At 50.4% G+C, this 23,647-nt stretch overlaps 1 protein-coding gene across 1 annotated transcript in view; it reads left to right on the top strand.

Moving 5' to 3' along the window:
* robo2 (roundabout, axon guidance receptor, homolog 2 (Drosophila)) overlaps positions 1-23,647 on the top strand; it is a 428,769-nt gene that overhangs the window by 5,316 nt on the left and 399,806 nt on the right. Inside the window, exon 2 of the mRNA XM_064985273.1 lies at positions 20,213-20,539. Within this exon, the coding sequence (XP_064841345.1) occupies positions 20,213-20,539 (327 nt within the window). The remainder of the gene's footprint in view (positions 1-20,212; positions 20,540-23,647) is intronic.

Raw genomic sequence — 23,647 nt, 5'->3', positions numbered from 1 at the left:
GAGATCTCCAGGCAGCGTCTCTCTGGTGTCGCCCAGAGTCACGTCACTGTCACTGGGTGGTGCTACTGCAGTTATAGGACTACTCTCATCTCCCTGCGCATTTACAATGTTTACTCTCTGATTACAGTCAAAGATGAGAGGAAAGAGAAGACCAGGGAGACAGAGGAAGATGAGAGAGGGAGAAAGAAGCAGAGAGAAAGAACAAGGGAGGGGTTAATGTATGTGTAATGACGTTAGCATTAGTCAGATGAAGGGTCAGAATCATAGGAAGGGTTGACGAGTGTTACCTCACTGGTGACACAGAGCTGTCGCTGTGGTAGTTGAACAGCCAGGCCTTTTCAACTATCACATTACAACACAAGCACAATCACACAGGCAGCACGGAACACAACACGGGCAGCACGGAACACAACACGGGCAGCACGGAACACAACACGGGCAGCACGGAACACAACACGGGCAGCACGGAACACAACACAACAAACGCAGCACAGAACACAAAACAGGCTGCTACAGCCTCAGCTTAGCTTTGTTCAGTGTCTATCCTGGTCTCTGTGAATAACCCAGGATAAAGCACAGTGCCAAGGTTGACTTAATTCCCAGTGTTCTCTTGAAAGAAAGCACTTTTTTTTTGCACTCTATGGAATTCTTAGAGAAATGTCATGTGCATGGGGGACAGTAGAGAGAGAATAAAAGAGCAGAATGGAAGGTTGATAATAGCACTTAGTGTTTTTTTACCTCCGCTCTGCTAGGTCTCAGCCAAGCATACCCCTGACATTTACTGTGCAGAGAGAGCTAATGCCTGGTTGCCTTAACCCAGAGAGATAGGCTGACTGAGAGAGATTATGAGACCGAGAAAACAGAGATTTACACTAAATGAGGTTTTGAACTTTGTGTAACCACTATGTTATTTGTTATTTCACATCATTATGTAACATTGACATAAGATTAAAAACAACCCCTCTCTCTCTCTCTCTCTCTCTCTCTCTCTCTCTCTCTCTCTCTCTCTCTCTCTCTCTCTCTCTCTGCTCTCTCTCTCTGTCTCTTTCTCTCTCTCTGTGTCTCTCTCCCTCTCTCTCTCTTTCTCTCTCTCTCTCTCTCTCTCTCTCTCTCTCTCTCTCTCTTGCTCTCTCTCTCTCTTGCTCTCTCTCTCGCTCTCCCTCTCTCTTGCTCTCTCTCTCTCTCTCTCTTGCTCTCTCTCTCTCTCTCTGCTCTCTCTCTCTGTCTCTCTCTCTCTCTCTGTCTCTCTCTCTCTCTCTCTCTGTGTCTCTCTCTCTCTGCTCTCTCTCTCTCTCTTGCTCTCTCTTTCTCTCTCTCTTGCTCTCTCTGTCTCTCTCTCTGTGTCTCTCTCTCTCTCTCTCTCTCTCTCTCTCTCTCTCTCTCTCTCTCTCTTGCTCTCTCTCTCTCTTGCTCTCTCTCTCGCTCTCTCTCTCTCTTGCTCTCTCTCTCTCTCTCTCTCTCTGTCTCTCTCTCTGTCTCTCTCTCTCTCTGTGTCTCTCTCTCTTGCTCTCTCTCTCTCTCTCTCTCTCTTGCTCTCTCTCTCTGTCTCTCTCTCTCTCCTTCACACCCACCCCCCTCCTCTCCACCCAGATTTCTAACGACTGTGTAACACCTATGAGGAAGGAATTTAAACAGGGGAGCAGGGAGCAGGGAGCGGAACACCTGTGATGGTCTTAGCTGGGCTGAGGCTGGGCAGGGTGGGGGTAGTGTGTGTATGCCATGATTAATTGAGCATGGTGGCTGTGTAGGAGAAGAGAGGCCCCTCACTCACCTATTTCACACACCTGTTGGAGCGTAGCTCTGCCTACCTCACTGTGCCTCTGCGCACGTTCACAATGCTCAACACATGTTCACAATGCTCAACACATGTTCACTATGCTCAACACATGTTCACATTGCTCAACACATGTTCACAATGCTCAACACATGTTCACAATGCTCAACACATGTTCACAATGCTCAACACATGTTCATAATGCTCAACACATGTTCATAATGCTCAACACGTGTTCACTATGCTCAACACATGTTCACAATGCTCAACACATGTTCACTATGCTCAACACATGTTCACTATGCTCAACACATGTTCACAATGCTCAACACATGTTCACTATGCTCAACACATGTTCACTATGCTCAACACATGTTCATAATGCTTAACACATGTTCACAATGCTCAACACATGTTCACTATGCTCAACACATGTTCATAATGCTTAACACATGTTCACTATGCTCAACACATGTTCACTAGTAAGAACAAGTACATTACAGCTCATCAGATGACATCACTGTTGGATTTAGTGCCATTAGATGCTTTGCAATAGTACTGTTTATTAGGGTTAAAAGCGGTAACAAAAACAACTGGAGATACTATACCTAGTGGTGCCTGTTGTATCTCAGTGTCTTAAATGGGAGTTCAGGGCTGCTAATGAAAATGCATGAGCTCTCCTGTCTGTGTGAGATGGGTGAAGACAGAGAGAGTGCACGGCACTCAAACACACATCCATCACACGCCGCAGTCCCGCTACGGCAGTAATGCAGCCCAGAGTGGAAGCAGCCAGTGAATCAAGCCCCCATCCACCGCCGCACCAGCAGACCCATCTCCCTCTCCAGCCCCATGGATCACCCAGCCATGACTGCCTGCTCCCTGCCTGGTCTACTACACCCCCTGGTTCCCTGCAGCCTGCCTCTGCTTCAACTAGCCCTGTGCTTCAGCTATATATTAGTGCATGGCGATATTGCATACCTATAAACATAAACAAGCAAAGATGTATGCATACAGAACCTAGTTTATATGCAAAAGTGCATTGCTATATTTCAGTCAGTATATTTGGAAGACAGCCAACAACAGTTATTTTGTATAATTAATCAAACAAAATCTAATTTAAAGATTTAGACGCAACAATCCATTGTATGCCAATTGTCTGTTAGATATATCTTCCTCATAGCAGTTGTCATGCTTCATGTCCTTGTAGAATGTAGAGGCAACGTATCTTTACTAGCCTGTGTCTCACTGTGTCTCTGGTGACCAGACAGGCAGTCAGGTCTCTCCACAGGGTTGTGTAACGGCAGCCATGATGACAGCCAGGGAGATGATTTATGTCACAGCCCCCAGCGCGGAGAGGAGAGCCTGTCTTTGTTGTGGCAGTGTAAGCTGCAACGCAGGGCACAGTTCAAATGTCACAGTGATTCCTGCTGATTGAACCAACTGTTAATCGCAGCCCTGAACTTTTGAACTCTGGGATTCCTCTTGCTGGATTATGATGATGATGATGATGATGAATAATGTGCAGAGCTGCTCAGAGACATTCGTCTTTTACAGGCCCTCAGTCAGTAACAGACAGACACACAGTGGCTGAGTGGTGGCCTTATTGTGTTGGTGAGGTTGCTGACTTTGGTAGCTGATTGCTACTACTGTGTTTAGGAGTATTGTCCAGAGGAGCTTGAGTGAGTTCGCAGTGCACTTACACCCTGTCCCTCAGCCCTTAGCCCAATGTAAGACACTATGCCTCCAACAGTATTTTCAATCAGAAATACTGTTACAATGTTTTTTTTCAATTGACTGCCATAGCCCCAAATAAAAAAGTATGTATTTTTGACATGGTTGGGACTGCGAGAATTTTCAGATATCAAAATGGGGTCATGGGCCAAAAAAGGGAACCCCTGCCTTAGTCCTTCCCCAGGCTGGATGAAGTGTCCCACAGAACAGTGCTTTAATAAATGTTGTCCAGGCTCCGTATATGCTCTAGATTACAAATCACTAACAGTACCAGTGTACCAACCTAAAGGCCATTTGATTACGTTGCAGTCCCCAACCAATAGTCTATCATGGTAGAGGCATGTGGTCCATGGCTGTAGCAGGTCTCATTGCCTACAATCAGTCCAGGCCAGAGGCCAGTGGTGAGGTCATTATGCCATGCTGGACTAGGTGTTGAGGGAAGTCATTGACATGTAGCCGCTGCCTGGCAGATTGCTGTGTGTGTTTAGTACAGGTCAGGTGAAGGCAGATTGCTGTGTGTGTTTAGTACAGGTCGGGTGAAGGCAGATTGCTGTGTGTGTTTAGTACAGGTCAGGTGAAGGCAGATTGCTGTGTGTGTTTAGTACAGGTCAGGTGAAGGCAGATTGCTGTGTGTGTTTAGTACAGGTCAGGTGAAGGCAGATTGCTGTGTGTGTTTAGTACAGGTCGGGTGTAGGCAGATTGCTGTGTGTTTAGTACAGGTCAGGTGTAGGCAGATTGCTGTGTGTGTTTAGTACAGGTCAGGTGAAGGCAGATTGCTGTGTGTGTTTAGTACAGGTCAGGTGAAGGCAGATTGCTGTGTGTGTTTAGTACAGGTCAGGTGTAGGCAGATTGCTGTGTGTGTTTAGTACAGGTCGGGTGAAGGCAGATTGCTGTGTGTGTTTAGTACAGGTCAGGTGAAGGCAGATTGCTGTGTGTGTTTAGTACAGGTCAGGTGAAGGCAGATTGCTGTGTGTGTTTAGTACAGGTCGGGTGTAGGCAGATTGCTGTGTGTTTAGTACAGGTCGGGTGAAGGCAGATTGCTGTGTGTGTTTAGTACAAGTCAGGTGAAGGCAGATTGCTGTGTGTGTTTAGTACAGGTCGGGTGTAGGCAGATTGCTGTGTGTGTTTAGTACAGGTCGGGTGTAGGCAGATTGCTGTGTGTGTTTAGTACAGGTCAGGTGAAGGCAGATTGCTGTGTGTTTAGTACAGGTCGGGTGAAGGCAGATTGCTGTGTGTGTTTAGTACAAGTCAGGTGAAGGCAGATTGCTGTGTGTGTTTAGTACAGGTCAGGTGAAGGCAGATTGCTGTGTGTGTTTAGTACAGGTCAGGTGAAGGCAGATTGCTGTGTGTGTTTAGTACAGGTCAGGTGAAGGCAGATTGCTGTGTGTGTTTAGTACAGGTCGGGTGTAGGCAGATTGCTGTGTGTGTTTAGTACAGGTCAGGTGAAGGCAGATTGCTGTGTGTGTTTAGTACAGGACAGGTGAAGGCAGATTGCTGTGTGTGTTTAGTACAGGTCGGGTGTAGGCAGATTGCTGTGTGTGTTTAGTACAGGTCAGGTGAAGGCAGATTGCTGTGTGTGTTTAGTACAGGTCAGGTGAAGGCAGATTGCTGTGTGTGTTTAGTACAGGTCGGGTGTAGGCAGATTGCTGTGTGTGTTTAGTACAGGTCAGGTGAAGGCAGATTGCTGTGTGTGTTTAGTACAGGTCAGGTGAAGGCAGATTGCTGTGTGTGTTTAGTACAGGTCGGGTGTAGGCAGATTGCTGTGTGTGTTTAGTACAGGTCAGGTGAAGGCAGATTGCTGTGTGTGTTTAGTACAGGTCAGGTGAAGGCAGATTGCTGTGTGTGTTTAGTACAGGTCAGGTGAAGGCAGATTGCTGTGTGTGTTTAGTACAGGTCAGGTGAAGGCAGATTGCTGTGTGTGTTTAGTACAAGTCAGGTGAAGGCAGATTGCTGTGTGTGTTTAGTACAGGTCAGGTGAAGGTAGATTGCTGTGTGTGTTTAGTACAGGTCAGGTGAAGGCAGATTGCTGTGTGTGTTTAATACAGGTCGGGCTCCCATACACACCTCCAATTATCCACTCACCTCTCAACACTGTGTATCACAGCCACCTGAACTCTGCCTCTCCCCTCCTCCCTCTCCTCCTTTCCTCCTCTCCTTCCCTCCCTTCTCCCCTCTCACCTCCTCTTCCCTACCCTCTCCCCTCATCCCCTCACCCCTCCTCCATCCCCTCCTCCCCTCGTCCCTCCTCCTCCCCCCTCTTTCTTCTCTACCCCTCCTCCCTCATTTCTGAAGCAATGAACACCTTATTTATTTCTCCCTATTCGATTTGTCAAGCCCTGCTCTGCTCTGCTCAGCAATGCAATACAGGTAGAAAGAATAAAGAGATTTCTATGCTTGAGGGAGATTCAATCGGTGTCATTCATTTCATTGCTCTCCCTTCAGTAGGTAGGTGCTGTTTAGAGAAGAACAGTAAGCAATTGGCTAAACAATAGTCAGTCCACCTGCTACTGCACACACACACACACACACAAACACACACACACACACACACACACACACACACACACACACACACACACACACACACAGCAAAATCACAAATTCACAGCTTATAGTCACACGTCTGCAGATGTATTTTATACATTTCAGACATGAACATTCAGAGCAAAGTGAACCCAGACAGGACATGTTCTGAATGTCAGTTTCAGAAGGAGGAGCCTATAATGCAACACAACAGCATTGGAGTGTATGAAGTGTGTAACGTTACTGGTGAATCTATGGCCGTGAAGAGCAGAGGCACGCAGTCAAATGTCCAGACACAGGGCCACTCTGAAGACTTTGCATGAGGAGAGGGAGGGACCAGCACTGGGAGGAGGGTACATGCTTGAGTGGGCCTCACATTGGAAATCATTTCATCTGCATCACACAGTTCAGTGTCCCCGCCAGCACCCTGACAGCCCCACAGAGAACAAGGCCAGATTCCTCACACTAATTAGCCAGAACAGGGATGGAGAGAAGGAGAGAGGGTGATAGAGAGAGGGAGGGAGAGAACCACCCTCATCAATACACTTCCAGTCAGCCACCCTCTTTTCTTCTTCCCACTCTCTCATGTATTCCCTCGTTTCAAGTCAGCATTCTCAGCTCTGCTTTGACAGGCCGTCTCCTGGAGGAAGAGACAGCAACATACTGTTGATGGTAACTGAGGTAGAGACTGTGGAACAGGAAAGAAGGGAACGAGAGATGGATGATTTTGGAGAGCGAGGCAGAGAGAGGGAAAGGGGAAGAGAGAGAGAGAGCGAGGCAGAGAGAGGGAAAGGGGAAGAGAGAGAGAGAGCGAGGCAGAGAGAGGGAAAGGGGAAGAGAGAGAGAGAGGCAGAGAGAGGGAAAGGGGAAGAGAGAGAGAGCGAGGAGTAACTACATGAAATGCAGGGTATGTGAATCAGCCTGGCCTATTGCTGTAGAATCTGATATTCTCTTTCCCACACGCATCTATGTATACACTCTAACTGCAATGGAGGAGAAGGACAAATACACAGATACAAAGTCAATAAGACACTGCTGCTCAAAATACTAAGTCAGAGTGCAGTGCAGTCTGGTCATTGTTACAGAGAGAGCATGGGGCAGCTCCTGGAATTACCCTGACAGTCTAGTGTGTGCTTTCAGTGTACAGATGCTAACAATAACGGGCTCAGGCAGAGTGCAGAGCACGAGTGGAACAGGGCCCAGCGTGTGTCTCTTGAACAGGGCCCAGCGTGTGTCTCTTGAACAGGGCCCAGCTTGGGTCTCTGGCTGCCTTCCTCTCTTACTGCCTGCCTGACCTGCCTACTTCTCTTCCTGCCTGCCTTCCTCTCTTTCTGCCTGCCTACCTTTCTTCCTGCCTGCCTACCTCTCTTTCTGCCTGCCTACCTCTCTTGCTGGCTGCCTGACCTGCCTACCTCTCTTCCTGCCTGCCTACCTCTCATCCCGCCTGCTTACCTCTCTTCCTGCCTGCCTACCTCTCTTCCTGCCTGCCTACCTCTCTTCCTGCCTGCCTACCTCTCTTCCTGCCTGCATACCTCTCTTCCAGCCTGCCTACCTCTCTTCCCGCCTGCCTGCCTCTCTTCCCGCCTGCCTACCTCTCTTCCTGCCTGCCTACCTTTCTTCCTGCCTGCCTCCCTCTCTTCCTGCCTGCCTACCTCTCTTCCTGCCTGCCTACCTCTCTTCCTGCCTGCCTCCCTCTCTTCTTGCCTGCCTCCCTACCTTCACTGCAGTGGATAGCGATGGAATCTGCTTTGCACCTGTGAGCTCACTGGCAGCGAGTCAGCTCTCTTTCTCTCTTTTTCTCTCTCTTCCTCTCCCTCTTCATGTCTCTCCCTCTGTTCATACTGCTGCAGTGAAAGGATGTGGTCGCATTCCTGTCTGCACTGGTTTGTTCATTAGAATCTGTGGGATAGGCCAGATTCCAGAGGAGATAACAGGTTGCTGTGTTCTTTGAGATGAGCTGCTGTGTTATGTATGGATGTCTCCTAGAGATGAGCTGTGTCAGGTAGAGCCAGGACGATACCAGTATCACGATACTCAAGGAAACAAACTACAAAGCGGATTTAACTTTTTAGGAAAAAAGCCCTAATGCTGGGAACAAACATCATTATGTTCTCATCCAGAGTCACATTTAATATCTTCCAAGCTATAGCACGCAATATTTTACATACAACAGGTTTTGAAAGGACCAAAGAGATTGGTCTGCTTTATGGTTTGGTTTTTACCATGGAAAACAATATTGCGATACAGGTATCGTCAAAGCCCTAGTGTCTGGGAGACTGTGTTAGGGCCAGTGTGGTGTGACGCCGTTGACAGCTCCCCTTAAGAAGATGAATCTGGGTAGCGGAGGGGGCTGAGGGGGCCATGTGCAGGGTGACTCGACAGGTCAGCACAGAGGCGTGAGGCAGCCAGTAACATCATCCCATCGCCACCTCTCGTTTCCCCCCACCCGCCCGCTCACATCCCCCTTTGATGACATGACAGATATGGCCCTGTCACCCTACACACCAGGGACAGGGCACTGGTGGGACAGGGAGGGAAAAATAATGAATGAGGTACAGGGAGAGTAGGGAGAGATGGACAGAGTAGACAACCAAGATTAGAAAATCCATATTTAATAAATATTATTTTTTGTACAGTAAATAATGTTATATTCATTCACATTCAGCTAACATCTCATGTAGAATGGATGCCTCATTCTAAATGTGTCACACATCTTCAGTCCTTACCCCATAGCTGATGTAGTCTCGGCCAGGGTTACTAGTTGGTGGTTTATGAAGCTTCAGTGACTGGAACACTGGAACTCTTGGGTCCGAGGTTGCCCTTGGATACCTGTGATCTGCACGCGCTCCTGTCTGTTGGCAGAATAACTGATGTCTCTTTGGGGAGCCCTTCCTACCTGCCCTGGAGGAGACTGGTGTGGCTATTGATTTGGTTGGTGGGCTGGGGATTTCTCCTGGGAGCTAATAAAAATAATTACAACAAGATGATCAAAGGCCCAACCTTCTGGTCTACATATGAATAAATATGTGCTGAAGATGATATAAAGAGACCTGCTTCTTGTGTGGTCACTGTGTGGGGTAGATATGCTGCTGATGTAACCTGCTGAGAGGAGAACGGCTCGTAATAATGGCTGGAATGGAGTCAATGGAATGGCATCAAACACATGGAAACCAAGTGTTTGACGTGTTGGATAGAATTTCATTAACCGTTCCAGCCATTACTACATATGAGCCCGTCCTCCCTAATTAAGGTGGCGGCGGCCACCTGTGGCTGATATAGCCTGCTCTTTCCTCGGCAGTGAGAGAGAAGGAGAAAGAGAGATGCGCTCACGCACACATGTAGTCAACCTCTAGAGGATCGATTAGCATGAGGTTGTAAGTAACAAGAACATTTCCCAGGACATAGACATATCTGATATTGGCAGAAAGCTTAAATTCGTGTTCATCTAATTGCACTGTCCAATTTACAGTAGCTATTACAGTGAAATAATACCATGCTATTGTTTGAGGAGAGTGAACAGTTTTGAACTTGAAAAGTTATAAAAAAAACAATTAGGTACGTTTGGGCCGTCTTGATACAAAAGATTTAACAGAAATACAATGGTTCTTTGGATCAGTCTAAAACTTTGCACATACACTGCTGTCATCTAGTGGCCAAAATCTAAATTGTGCCTGGGCTGAAATAATACATTATTGCCTTTCTCTTGCATTTCAAAGATGATGGTACAGAAAAAAATGCATTTTTTTGTATTATATTTTACCATATTTAATGTGTATATATTTAATCCTACATTACTTTTAAATTTCCACAAACTTCAAAGTGTGTCCTTTCAAATGATATCAAGAATATGCATGCCCTTGCTTCAGGTCCTGAGCTACAGGCAGTTAGGTTTGTGTATGTCATTTTAGGCGAAAATTGAAAAAAATGGTCTGATCCTTAAAGAGGTTTTAAACAGATGTTTATAGTCAGGCTTTGGCCAAACCGCGATAACATTCTGGCTCCAAAAGGAAGATGTAAAAACTCCTCATAACAAATGGAGGTGTGTTGGAGGTTTTTATGTGTCAATGTGTTTTCTGAGATTTGTTTTAATGATTTGGTTTATGACTTCTTGGCAGTCAAAATATGTTTTGCTAACACATCTATGGTGAAGAAAGGCCCTGATCTGAGCCACAGGATTAAGACAAAGATAGCAGATGCATTTAGACCACTGCAACAACGTCTGAGAAATGTTTCCAATCTTGGTCAAACCCCTGCAGTTAAAAGACAGAAGAGGAGTCAGTGGGTGCAGTCATCCCTCATATCCTCCCCTCTTCCTCTCTCTCCTCTGTGCTTGTTTGTTTGCTGCCTGGTCTGTGCTTTAGTTGAGGAGTGGATGACCGGCTGCTCAACCCAGCGCACCACGGCGCGCTGCTGGTGTAAAGTAATGGCGGTGTTATTGCAGAGCAGGGAAAGACAGGCATTTGATTGGAACATGTGCCCTGAGACCCTGTGAAGTGCACTCGCCTCAGCTCAGAGAGCACTTGGTTGCACAGCACCAATGATCACATTAAGAGGGCAACAGAAAGCCCATTTACCGTAAAAGGAGTGAGAAGGGGGAACCAATAGGAAGCAGCAAATTGACTTTCTCTCCTGTGAGTCGGGAGGAAGGTGAGCTGTATGGCCTGGTGGCTGATGGGAAGATGCATTAGCCTTTCACTTTGATCCTCTCTGTCTCTGGATCTAGCTGGGGCTGGGGGCATTGCACAGGGAGGAGGGGAGCAAGGGGACTGTGGTGCTGGGGGACACCACTCTGTGTGTGTGTGTGTGTGTGTGTGTGTGTGTGTGTGTGTGTGTGTGTGTGTGTGTGTGTGTGTGTGTGTGTGTGTGTGTGTGTGTGTGTGTGTGTGTGTGTGTGTGTGTGTGTGTGTGTGTGTGTGTGTGTGTGTGTGCAGGTGTTCATTGCGGTTACTCAGCTGTTTCATATGGCTTCATTTCACAGTTGTTAAATCTTTAGCAATTTTCCCATTCATCCGTTTCATTTACATGTACACGGACGGATTCATTGCGGTATTTTCAGTTTTACTACTGTATGAATATATATTAATAGCCATCCCTCTGCTGGACAGGAAGGTCAGTCTGACCAGTCACATTTGCCACTCTCTCCTTCCATCTACACAGCTCTGGTTTGCCTGGCAGTGAAAGGACAATAGTGGATGCATCTGCTTGGTAAATGTCCACAGGATACAGGATAGCAGACAGAGACTTAAGGTTTAACTGATTAGAAGGTACTAGATTGGAAAATAAATTAGATTAAAATAAATCAGACTGATATAAATCTAATCGAGTCTCCACAGTTTTGGCGTGGCGCCTGGACGTTGGTTTGGGTGTAGAGCTACTGTGGGCCCAGTGGATTGTGGGGGAAGCAGATGCTCCAATGAGATAGGAATGAATGTGTTGTTGGCGCTCCATCTGGGGGAGAGAGGGTCTCCAAGTCCTTATCTCAACCCTCCATTTTTATATGTCATCATGTAAATCAGTACCTCATTCACTCACTTAGCACCACAATACTAACATGAACCCGTACCCACCAACACTGTCAGAGACACTGGCTGCAGGGCTAGACTGAGTTGGTGTTTACCTTCCCTGACACTGCTAATGGAGGTGGGGAAAGCCAGGGACAGAGAAGCAGGGGAGAGTAGTTTCATTACTGAATAGAAAAAGCAAAATGGCTGGCCACATGGATTTACTCGTTTCACAACCAACAGCAGATGTATAGGGGAGCAGCTACACAAAGCCATGGAGATTAGATCAATGGAAGATGGACACCATGAGCTGATTGTGCTTCCCCACCCCTTCCCTTACAAGCCCCTGTCTGTGGCCCCACTTAGGACCTGGACACCAGGCCTGATCGCTAATCAATGACAGTGAAATGGAGGGAATTAGCCCAAATTAGGTGAGAGAGGAACAGACAATGGCCCCGTTCTGGGGTCAGTGCACCACTGTCTGATCTGCCTGACCCCTGCTAAGAGGAACAGACAATGGCCCTGTTCTGGGGTCAGTGCACCACTGACTGATCTGCCTGACCCTTGCTAAGAGGAACAGACAATGGCCCTGTTCTGGGGTCAGTGCACCACTGTCTGATCTGCCTGACCCCTGCTAAGAGGAACAGACAATGGCCCCGTTCTGGGGTCAGTGCACCACTGTCTGATCTGCCTGACCCTTGCTAAGAGGAACAGACAATGGCCCTGTTCTGGGGTCAGTGCACCACTGTCTGATCTGCCTGACCCCTGCTAAGAGGAACAGACAATGGCCCTGTTCTGGGGTCAGTGCACACACTGACGCATCTGCCTGACGCCTGCTAAGAGAAACAGACAATGGCCCTGTTCTGGGGTCAGTGCACCACTGTCTGATCTGCCTGACCCCTGCTAAGAGGAACACACACTCAGGTTTTTGAAGTGTTTTGTTGCTGACTGTTAGGTTTCTCCCCTAGTGTGTCCTTTTAGCAGGGAACCTGGCTGGGGTACAGTGTGTCCTTTTAACAGGGGACCAGGCTGGGGTACAGTGTGTCCTTTTAGCAGGGAACCAGGCTGGGGTACAGTGTGTCCTTTTAGCAGGGAACCAGGCTGGGGTACAGTGTGTCCTTTTAACAGGGAACCAGGCTGGGGTACAGTGTGTCCTTTTAGCAGGGAACCAGGCTGGGGTACAGTGTGTCCTTTTAGCAGGGAACCAGGCTGGGGTACAGTCTGTCCCCTCCCCAGGGTATACATGTACGAGGTGGGACACCCAGCTGAACAAAGAACTACACATCTACTATGCTGCTGTGACTACTGTATTTCTGAGTCCCATACTGCAGTTAGCCATGACAAAGGTAGGCAGGCAGGGAAGCACGAAGGGCTGTGTGGACAGTACACTGCTCCTCTATACAGTAACTCACCCACTCACACTTCACTACTGCCCCAGGGAAGGGCACAGCCTTGTACAAACACACACCTGGCACTGCAGTCTTAATGCCTATCGCCATCCTTTCTCCTGCTGCAAGACTATTAAGCAGTGTATTAGGTTGCATGTTTCGTTGACTGGGAGGTGGCTCACAACAATACATACTCTATTTATTGATCAACAGTTTATTTATTGATCAACAATTTTTGTTTGTGGGCATTAGATGACATTCAGAGGAAAATACTAAGTTAGTAGTTGGCAGAGTAAAGCCCTGTTCGTTCTGCTCCAGGAATGCATGTGTGATGGTTCAGTGGTGGACCAAACTCTCTCTGGAGCTTTTGCGGGGCCTCAGTGATGTAAATGTGGCCTCTGGCATCTCATCTGCAGGGTTAAGACTTGGTCACAGAGAGATACACATGGCACTGGGAATGGGCTGGTGCAGCATTATCATAGCTGCCAGACTCACATTCCTGGCTCCGTGGTAACTCCACTATAAAGACCCTGGCTGGCCCAGTGGTAGCTCCACTATAAAGAGCCTGGCTGGCCCAGTGGTAGCTCCACTATGAAGACCCTGCCTGGCCCAGTGGTAGCGCCACTATAAAGACCCTGGCTGGCCCAGTGGTAGCGCTACTATAAAGACCCTGGCTGGCCCAGTGGTAGCTCCACTATAAAGACCCTGGCTGGCCCAGTGGTAGCTCCATATAAAGACCCTGGCTGGCCCAGTGGTAGCTCCACCATAAAGACCCTGGCTGGCCCCGTGGTAGGTCTACAATAAAGACCCTGGCTGGCCCAGTGGTAGCTCCACAATAAAGACCCTGGCTGGCCGCGTGGTAGCTCCACTATAAAGACCCTGGCTGGCCCAGTGGTAGCTCCACTATAAAGACCCTGGCTGGCCCAGTGGTAGCTCCACTATAAAGACCCTGGCTGGCCGCGTGGTAGCTCCACCATTAAGACTCTGGCTGGCCCAGTGGTAGCTCCACAATAAAGACCCTGGCTGGCCCAGTGGTAGCTCCACTATAAAGACACTGGCTGGCCCCGTGGTAGCTCTACAATAAAGACCCTGGCTGGCCCAGTGGTAGCTCCACAATAAAGACCCTGGCTGGCCGCGTGGTAGCTCCACCATTAAGACTCTGGCTGGCCCAGTGGTAGCTCCACTATAAAGACCCTGGCTGGCCCAGTGGTAGCTCCACTATAAGAGACCCTGGATGGCCCAGTGGTATCTCCACAATAAAGACCCTGGCTGGCCCAGTGGTAGCTCCACAATAAAGACCCTGGCTGGCCGCGTGGTAGCTCCACTATAAAGACCCTGGCTGGCCCAGTGGTAGCTCCACAATAAAGACCCTGGCTGGCCCAGTGGTAGCTCCACTATAAAGACCCTGGCAGGCCCCGTGGTGGCGCCACTATAAAGACCCTGGCTGGCTCCGTGGTAGCTACACTATAAAGACCCTGGCTGGCCCAGTGGTAGCTCCACTATAAAGACCCTGGCTGGCCCAGTGGTAGCTCCACTATAAAGACCCTGCCTGGCCCCGTGGTAGCGCCACTATAAAGACCCTGGCTGGCCCAGTGGTAGCTCCACTATAAAGACCCTGCCTGGCCCCGTGGTGGCGCCACTATAAAGACCCTGGCTGGCTCCGTGGTAGCTCAACTATAAAGACCCTGCCTGGCCCCGTGGTGGCGCCACTATAAAGACCCTGCCTGGCCCCGTGGTGGCGCCACTATAAAGACCCTGGCTGGCCCAGTGGTAGCTCCACTATAAAGACCCTGCCTGGCCCCGTGGTGGCGCCACTATAAAGACCCTGGCTGGCCCAGTGGTAGCTCCACTATAAAGACCCTGCCTGGCCACGTGGTGGCGCCACTATAAAGACCCTGGCTGGCCCAGTGGTAGCTCCACTATAAAGACCCTGCCTGGCCCCGTGGTAGGTCTACAATAAAGACCCTGGCTGGCCCAGTGCTAGCTCCACAATAAAGACCCTGGCTGGCCGCGTGGTAGCTCCACCATTAAGACTCTGGCTGGCCCAGTGGTAGCTCCACTATAAAGACCCTGGCTGGCCCAGTGGTAGCTCCACTATAAAGACCCTGTCTGGCCCAGTGGTAGCTCCACTATAAAGACCCTGCCTGGCCCAGTGGTAGCTCCACAATAAAGACCCTGGCTGGCCGCGTGGTAGCTCCACCATTAAGACTCTTGCTGGCCCAGTGGTAGCTCCACAATAAAGACCCTGGCTGGCCCAGTGGTAGCTCCACTATAAAGACACTGGCTGGCCCCGTGGTAGCTCTACAATAAAGACCCTGGCTGGCCCAGTGGTAGCTCCACAATAAAGACCCTGGCTGGCCGCGTGGTAGCTCCACAATAAAGACCCTGGCTGGCCCAGTGGTAGCTCCACAATAAAGACCCTGGCTGGCCCAGTGGTAGCTCCACTATAAAGACCCTGGCTTGCCCAGTGGTAGCTCCACAATAAAGACCCTGGCTGGCCCAGTGGTAGCTCCACTATAAAGACCCTGGCAGGCTCCGTGGTAGCTCCACTATAAAGACCCTGGCTGGCCCAGTGGTAGCTCCACTATAAAGACCCTGGCTGGCCCAGTGGTAGCTCCACTATAAAGACCCTGCCTGGCCCCATGGTGGCGCCACTATAAAGACCCTGGCTGGCTCCGTGGTAGCTCCACTATAAAGACCCTGCCTGGCCCCGTGGTGGCGCCACTATAAAGACCCTGCCTGGCCCCGTGGTGGCGCCACTATAAAGACCCTGGCTGGCCCAGTGGTAGCTCCACTATAAAGACCCTGCCTGGCCCCGTGGTGGCACCACTATAAAGACCCTGGCTGGCCCAGTGGTAGCTCCACTATAAAGACTCTGCCTGGCCACGTGGTGGCGCCACTATAAAGACCCTGGCTGGCCCAGTGGTAGCTCCACTATAAAGACCCTGCCTGGCCCCGTGGTGGCGCCACTATAAAGACCCTGCCTGGCCCCGTGGTGGCGCCACTATAAAGACCCTGGCTGGCCCAGTGGTAGCTCCACTATAAAGACCCTGCCTGGCCCCGTGGTGGCGCCACTATAAAGACCCTGGCTGTCCCAGTGGTAGCTCCACCATTAAGACTCTTGCTGGCCCAGTGGTAGCTCCACAATAAAGACCCTGGCTGGCCCAGTGGTAGCTCCACTATAAAGACCCTGGCTGGCCCAGTGGTAGCTCCACTATAAAGACCCTGGCTGGCCCAGTGGTAGCTCCACTATAAAGACCCTGGCTGGCCCAGTGGTAGCTCCACTATAAAGACCCTGCCTGGCCCAGTGGTAGCTCCATATAAAGACCCTGGCTGGCCCAGTGGTAGCTCCACTATAAAGACCCTGCCTGGCCCAGTGGTAGCTCCACTATAAAGACCCTGGCTGGCCCCGTGGTAGCTCTACAATAAAGACCCTGGCTGGCCCAGTGGTAGCTCCACAATAAAGACCCTGGCTGGCCGCGTGGTAGCTCCACCATTAAGACTCTGGCTGGCCCAGTGGTAGCTCCACAATAAAGACCCTGGCTGGCCCAGTGGTAGCTCCACTATAAAGACACTGGCTGGCCCCGTGGTAGCTCTACAATAAAGACCCTGGCTGGCCCAGTGTTAGCTCCACAATAAAGACCCTGGCTGGCCGCGTGGTAGCTCCACCATTAAGACTCTGGCTGGCCCAGTGGTAGCTCCACTATAAAGACCCTGGCTGGCCCAGTGGTAGCTCCACTATAAAGACCCTGGCTGGCCCAGTGGTAGCTCCACTATAAAGACCCTGGCTGGCCCAGTGGTAGCTCCACAATAAAGACCCTGGCTGGCCCAGTGGTAGCTCCACTATAAAGACCCTGGCTGGTCCAGTGGTAGCTCCACTATAAAGACCCTGGCTGGCCCCGTGGTAGCTCTACAATAAAGACCCTGGCTGGCCCAGTGGTAGCTCCACTATAAAGACCCTGGCTGGCCCAGTGGTAGCTCCACAATAAAGACCCTGGATGGCCCAGTGGTAGCTCCACTATAAAGACCCTGGATGGCCCAGTGGTAGCTCCACTATAAAGACCCTGGATGGCCCAGTGGTAGCGCCACTATAAAGACCCTGGATGGCCCAGTGGTAGCGCCACTATAAAGACCCTGGATGGCCCAGTGGTAGCTCCACTATAAAGACCCTGGTTGGCCCAGTGGTATCTCCACTATAAAGACCCTGGTTGGCCCAGTGGTATCTCCACAATAAAGATCCTGGCTGGCCCAGTGGTAGCTCCACTATAAAGACCCTGGCTGGCCCAGTGGTAGCTCCACAATAAAGACCCTGGATGGCCCAGTGGTAGCTCCACTATAAAGACCCTGGATGGCCCAGTGGTAGCTTCACTATAAAGACCCTGGATGGCCCAGTGGTAGCGCCACTATAAAGACCCTGGATGGCCCAGTGGTAGCGCCACTATAAAGACCCTGGATGGCCCAGTGGTAGCTCCACTATAAAGACCCTGGTTGGCCCAGTGGTATCTCCACAATAAAGATCCTGGCTGGCCCAGTGGTAGCTCCACAATAAAGACCCTGGCTGGCCCAGTGGTAGCTCCACTATAAAGACCCTGGCTGGCCCAGTGGTAGCTCCACTATAAAGACCCTGGCTGGCCCAGTGGTAGCTCCACAATAAAGACCCTGGCTGGCCCAGTGGTGGCGCCACTATAAAGACCCTGGCTGGCCCAGTGGTAGCTCCACTATAAAGACCCTGCCTGGCCCCGTGGTGGCGCCACTATAAAGACCCTGGCTGGCTCCGTGGTAGCTCCACTATAAAGACCCTGGCTGGCCCAGTGTTAGCTCCACTATAAAGACCCTGCCTGGCCCCGTGGTGGCGCCACTATAAAGACCCTGGCTGGCCCAGTGGTAGCTCCACTATAAAGACCCTGCCTGGCCCAGTGGTGGCGCCACTATAAAGACCCTGGCTGGCTCCGTGGTAGCTCCACTATAAAGACCCTGGCTGGCCCAGTGGTAGCTCCACTATAAAGACCCTGGCTGGCTCCGTGGTAGCTCAACTATAAAGACCCTGGCTGGCCCTGTGGTAGCTCTACAATAAAGACCCTGGCTGGCCCAGTGGTAGCTCTACAATAAAGACCCCGGCTGGCCCCGTGGTAGCTCTACAATAAAGACCCTGGCTGGCCCCGTGGTAGGTCTACAATAAAGACCCTGGCTGGCCCCGTGGTGGCGCCACTATAAAGACCCTGGCTGGCTCCGTGGTAGCTCCACTATAAAGACCCTGGCTATCCCAGTGGTAGCTCCACTATAAAGACCCTGGCTGGCTCCGTGGTAGCTCCACTATAAAGTCCCTGGCTAGCCCTGTGGTAGCTCTACAATAAAGACCCTGGCTGGCCCAGTGGTAGCTCTACAATAAAGACCCTGGCTGGCCCCGTGGTAGCTCTACAATAAAGACCCTGGCTGGCCCAGTGGTAGCTCCACTATAAAGACCCTGGCTGGCCCAGTGGTAGCTCCACTATAAAGACCCTGGCTGGCCCAGTGGTAGCTCCACTATAAAGACCCTGGCTTGCCCAGTGGTAGCTCCACAATAAATATCCTGGCTGGCCCAGTGGTAGCTCCACAATAAAGACCCTGGCTGGCCGCGTGGTAGCTCCACCATTAAGACTCTGGCTGGCCCAGTGGTAGCTCCACTATAAAGACCCTGGCTGGCCCAGTGGTAGCTCCACTATAAAGACCCTGGCTGGCCCAGTGATAGCTCCACTATAAAGACCTTGGCTGGCCCAGTGGTAGCTCCACTATAAAGACCCTGGCTGGCCCAGTGGTAGCTCCACTATAAAGACCCTGGCTGGCCCCATGTTGGCTCCACTAGAAAGACCCTGGCCGGCCAAGTGGTAGCTCCACTATAAAGACCCTGTCTGGCCCAGTGGTAGCTCCACTATCAAGACCCTGGCTGGCCCAGTGGTATCTCCACTATAAAGACCTTGGCTGGCCCAGTGGTAGCTCCACTATAAAGACCTTGGCCGGCCCAGTGGTAGCTCCACTATAAAGACCCTGGCCGGCCCAGTGGTAGCTCCACTATAAAGACCCTGGCTGGCCCCATGGTTGCTCCACTAAAAAGACCCTGGCCGACCCAGTGGTAGCTCCACAATAAAGACCCTGGCCGGCCCAGAGGTAGCTCCACAATAAAGACCCTGGCTGGCCCAGTGGTAGCTCCACTATAAAGACCCTGGCTGGCCCAGTGGTAGCTCCACTATAAAGACCCTGGCCGGCCCAGTGGTAGCTCCACTATAAAGACCTTGGCCGGCCCAGAGGTAGCTCCACTATAAAGACCCTGGCAGGCCCCTGGTAGCTCCACTTAAAAGGAACAGTCCTTGTTCTGAATAACAAAGGTTTAGCATTTTACCAGATCCAGCACTGGCCCGAGACCCAACCTTCTGAACAGTCACGTTACACAGAGACAGACCTCTGACAGTGGGGGGGCTGATATTATTTTGTTTGTGGCTTTGTCCACAATGCCCCCTCTTCTCTCCCCTTTGAGTGAATGTATGTGTGTGTGTGTTTGTGTGTGCACGCATGCATGTGTGTGTGTAGCTGGATTTCAGATGTATGCTGTCTCCACGCCTCTATACTCTGTTTCCCCTTGGGTCCAATTACCCAGGAGGCCTTAAATGTATGGTAGAGAGGAGCAGATGGCTGGTGTTTGACTTGGGTGAACTGGTGGTTGAACTGGGGTGAACTGGTGGTTGAACTGGGGGGAACTGGTGGTTGGACTGGGGGGAACTGGTGGTTGAACTGGTGGTTGGACTGGAGGGAACTGGTGGTTGGACTGGTGGTTGGACTGGGGGGAACTGGTGGTTGGACTGGGGTGAACTGGTGGTTGGACTGGGGTGAACTGGTGGTTGGACTGGTGGTTGGACTGGGGTGAACTGGTGGTTGGACTGGTGGTTGGACTGGGGTGAACTGGTGGTTGGACTGGTGGTTGGACTGGTGGATGGAGTGGTGGTTGGACTGGTGGATTGACTGGTGGATTGACTGGTGGTTGGACTGGTGGTTGGACTGGTGGTTGAAGCCCTGTCCTACTATCACCTGATGAGGTGGAAAGACAGAACAGGCAAGCAGAAGAACCTATGGCTATACTAGTTGAATGGATACTAATAGGACCACCTTCAATAGTCTCTGTCTATAGGTGATGTTTTTACGAGAGATTTGAGAATGCTAGAATTAAGAAATCTAATTTGAGGAAAACACTGAGATGTTAAAAGCATCCACCGTTCATGTTGTGCTGTTCGTCATCTCCTCTTATTCTCCTCTTCTCTTCCCAGGATCCCGTCTGCGCCAGGAGGACTCCCCACCCCGGATCGTAGAGCACCCTTCTGACCTGATCGTGTCCAAGGGGGAGCCCGCCACCCTCAACTGCAAGGCGGAGGGGCGGCCCAGCCCCACGGTGGAGTGGTACAAGGACGGGGAGCGGGTGGAGACGGACAAAGACGACCCGCGGTCTCACCGCATGCTCCTTCCCAGCGGCTCCCTCTTTTTCCTACGCATCGTCCACGGACGACGCTCCAAACCGGATGAGGGCGCCTACGTCTGCGTCGCCCGCAACTACCTGGGAGAGGCGGTCAGCCGCAATGCATCCCTGGAAGTAGCATGTAAGTCAACAATTACAATTACATGTTCATATTTTGCTCAGTCGTCCTCTTAGGTTCTTTATGTTGCTCTCCATGTTTATATGGGTTGAATGATTTTTCATACCAAACTTACTGATGAAAAAGGCGCAGTGGTCTAGGGCACTGCATCGCAGTGCTAGCTGTGTCTCTGCGACCGGGAGGTCCGTGGGTCGACGCACAATTGGCCTAGCGTCGTCCGGGTTAGGGAGGGTTTGGCCGGTAGGGATATCCTTGCAAATAGTCTGGGTAGCCATCCTTTCAGTCTCCTCAGGGGGAAAAGGTTTTGTTGTGCCCTCTTCATGGCTGTATTGGTATGCTTGAACCATGTTAGTTTGTTGTTGATGTGGACACCAAAGAACTTGGAGCTTTCAACCTGCTCCACTACAGCCCCGTTGATGAGAATGGGGGTGTGCTTGGTCCGCTTTTTCCTGTAGTCCATAGTCATCTCATTTGTCCTGATCACGTTGAGGGAGAGGTTGTTGACCTGGTGCCACATGGCCAGGTCTCTTACCTCCTCCCTATGGGCTATCTCGTCATTGTCGGTGATCAGACCTACTACTGTTGTGTCATCTGCAAACTTAATGATGGTGTTGTAGTCGTGCCAGGCCGTGCAGTCATAAGTGAACAGGGAGTACAGGAGGGGACTGAGCACGCACCATTGAGGGGCCCCATGTTGAGGATCAGTGTGGCAGATTTTTTGTTACCTACCCTTGCCATCTGGGGTGGCCTGTCAGGAAGTCCAGGATCCAGTTGCAGAGGGAGGTGTTTAGTCCCAGGGTCCTTTAGCTTGTTGATGAGCTTTGAGGGCACTATGTTGTTGAGCGCTGAGCTGTAGTCAACGAATAGTAGGTGTTCCTTTTGTCCAGGTGGGATAGGGCAGTGTGGAGTGCAATATAGATTCCATCATCTGTGGATCTGTTAGGGCGGTATGCAAATTGGAGTGAGGGTTTCTAGGGTTTCTGGGACAATGGTGTTGATGTGAATCATGACCAGCCTTTCAAAGCAATTCATGGCTACAGACGTGAGTGCTACGGGTCGGTAGTCATTTAGACAGGTTACCTTAGTGTTCTTGAGCACAGGGGACTATGGTGGTCTGCTTGAAACATGTTGGTATTACAGATTCGGAGGTTGAAAATGTTAGTGCATGTTGGTCAGCAAATCCTCATAGTGCACATCCTGGTAATCTGTCTGGCCCTGTGGTCTTGTGAATATTGACCTGTTTAAAGGTCAGACTCACATCGGCTGCGGAGAGCGTGATCACAGCATGAGATATTACAGTTTTGAATGTCCCTTTGGTAGTTTAATGTTCCGCGTAGGTCATTGATTTTATTTTCCAAAGATTGCACATTTGCTAGCAGAATGGAAGGAAGTGTTTTTTTGTTGTTGATTGCCTACAAATTCTCAGAAGGCAGCCTGCCCCATGGCCCCTTTTCCTCTGCCTTCTCTTCACTGGGATCTGGGCCTGTTCCCGGGAAAGCAGTATATCATTCACGTCAGGCTCGTTGGACTCGTTAAAGGAAAAAAAGGATTCTGCCATTCCGTGTTGAGTAATCGCAGTTCTGATGTCCAGAAGTTATTTTTGGTCATAAGAGACGGTAGCAGCAACATTATGTGCAAAATACGTTTCAAAATCAGTTACAAACAACGCAAAAAAAATGAACAAAAAGGAATACGTAAAACATCAGCCTTGCTCTCCGGCGGGCCAGGCTAAGGGCTGTATCCTAGCATTCCGGCATTGCATCGTGCATAAGAACAGCCCTTAAATGTGGTATATTGGCCATACACCACAACCCCTCAGGCCTTATTGCTTAAGAATAGACTCCCTAATCACATGATATGTTAGTGTTTATTGTGTCCTGCTTTAGAAGTCATGCTGTTTCTGGGTGACTGAAAGAGCTGGAGAGGTCCTCTATGTCATAGCCTACATTAAACCCAAACTAAGAGCGGGTGAGGTATACTTTCAAGAGAACATTTGATCTGTGCTTTCATTGTTTTTTGGCATGTATTCTGAAGAGATGATTAAACAGCATTGTGTTGTATTTTGAGTGAGTAGACATAATTGTGTGGATAGATGTTCTAGCCCAGGGGAGGGATCATGGTGTTTGAGGTTAGTGAGGGATCCTGGCAGCCATTTGAGTTGGACTTGTCCAACTGTCATACTACAGGGAGCTGGATGATGTCAGGGCAGAGCTATTGCAGAGGGATAGTGGGTTGGAGGGTGGAGGGTGGAGCGACAGTCACAGGTGAAAGCTCCCGATTGACATTTGACACGGGCTTCCAGGGCTGTGCTGTGCACTGCTGTGCTGGAAGACACTGAAATGCAGGCTGCACCTGACCCAAAGATCAGCTTATCTTTGAAGAGTCTCACAAAGGCCCCAGTGGCCACAAAAACTCGTGTGTCTAAGAGAAGGTTACAGGACCGACAGTTCCTTCAGTTAACCCTGTGGAATATGTCGGTGTTTGTTCTGCACCCTGCCTTTACAAACCGAGACCTAGCCTGTGTTTGTTCTGCACCCTGCCTTTACAAACCGAGACCTAGCCTGTGTTTGTTCTGCACCCTGCCTTTACAAACCGAGACCTAGCCTGTGTTTGTTCTACACCCTGCCTTTACAAACCGAGACCTAGCCTGTGTTTGTTCTGCACCCTGCCTTTACAAACCGAGACCTAGCCTGTGTTTGTTCTGCACCCTGCCTTTACAAACCGAGACCTAGCCTGTGTTTGTTCTGCACCCTGCCTTTACAAACCGAGACCTAGCCTGTGTTTGTTCTGCACCCTGCCTTTACAAACCGAGACCTAGCCTGTGTTTGTTCTGCACCCTGCCTTTACAAACCGAGACCTAGCCTGTGTTTGTTCTGCACCCTGCCTTTACAAACCGAGACCTAGCCTGTGTTTGAGTAACACATTTGATTAATTTATTTTGGACCCTTCTTCCACTTGTTGTACATAGGGCAGGAAAGAGTGAGTTGGGCTGCCAGGTTTCAGGTCATTAGTAGTGAAACAGTATTGGACTGGGGCCGTAGGGGGATTGGCTGGAGTGACCGGCAGCTTAAGTGAGAGGAGCCTTTCATGAAGTCTGCTCCCCCAGCTGAT

The sequence above is a fragment of the Oncorhynchus masou genome, chromosome 13 (assembly GCF_036934945.1).
Source record: "Oncorhynchus masou masou isolate Uvic2021 chromosome 13, UVic_Omas_1.1, whole genome shotgun sequence".
NCBI classification, from domain to species: domain Eukaryota; kingdom Metazoa; phylum Chordata; class Actinopteri; order Salmoniformes; family Salmonidae; genus Oncorhynchus; species Oncorhynchus masou.
The sequence above is the reverse complement of the archived record's forward strand: the minus strand, read 5'-3'. Positions and strand labels throughout refer to the sequence as shown.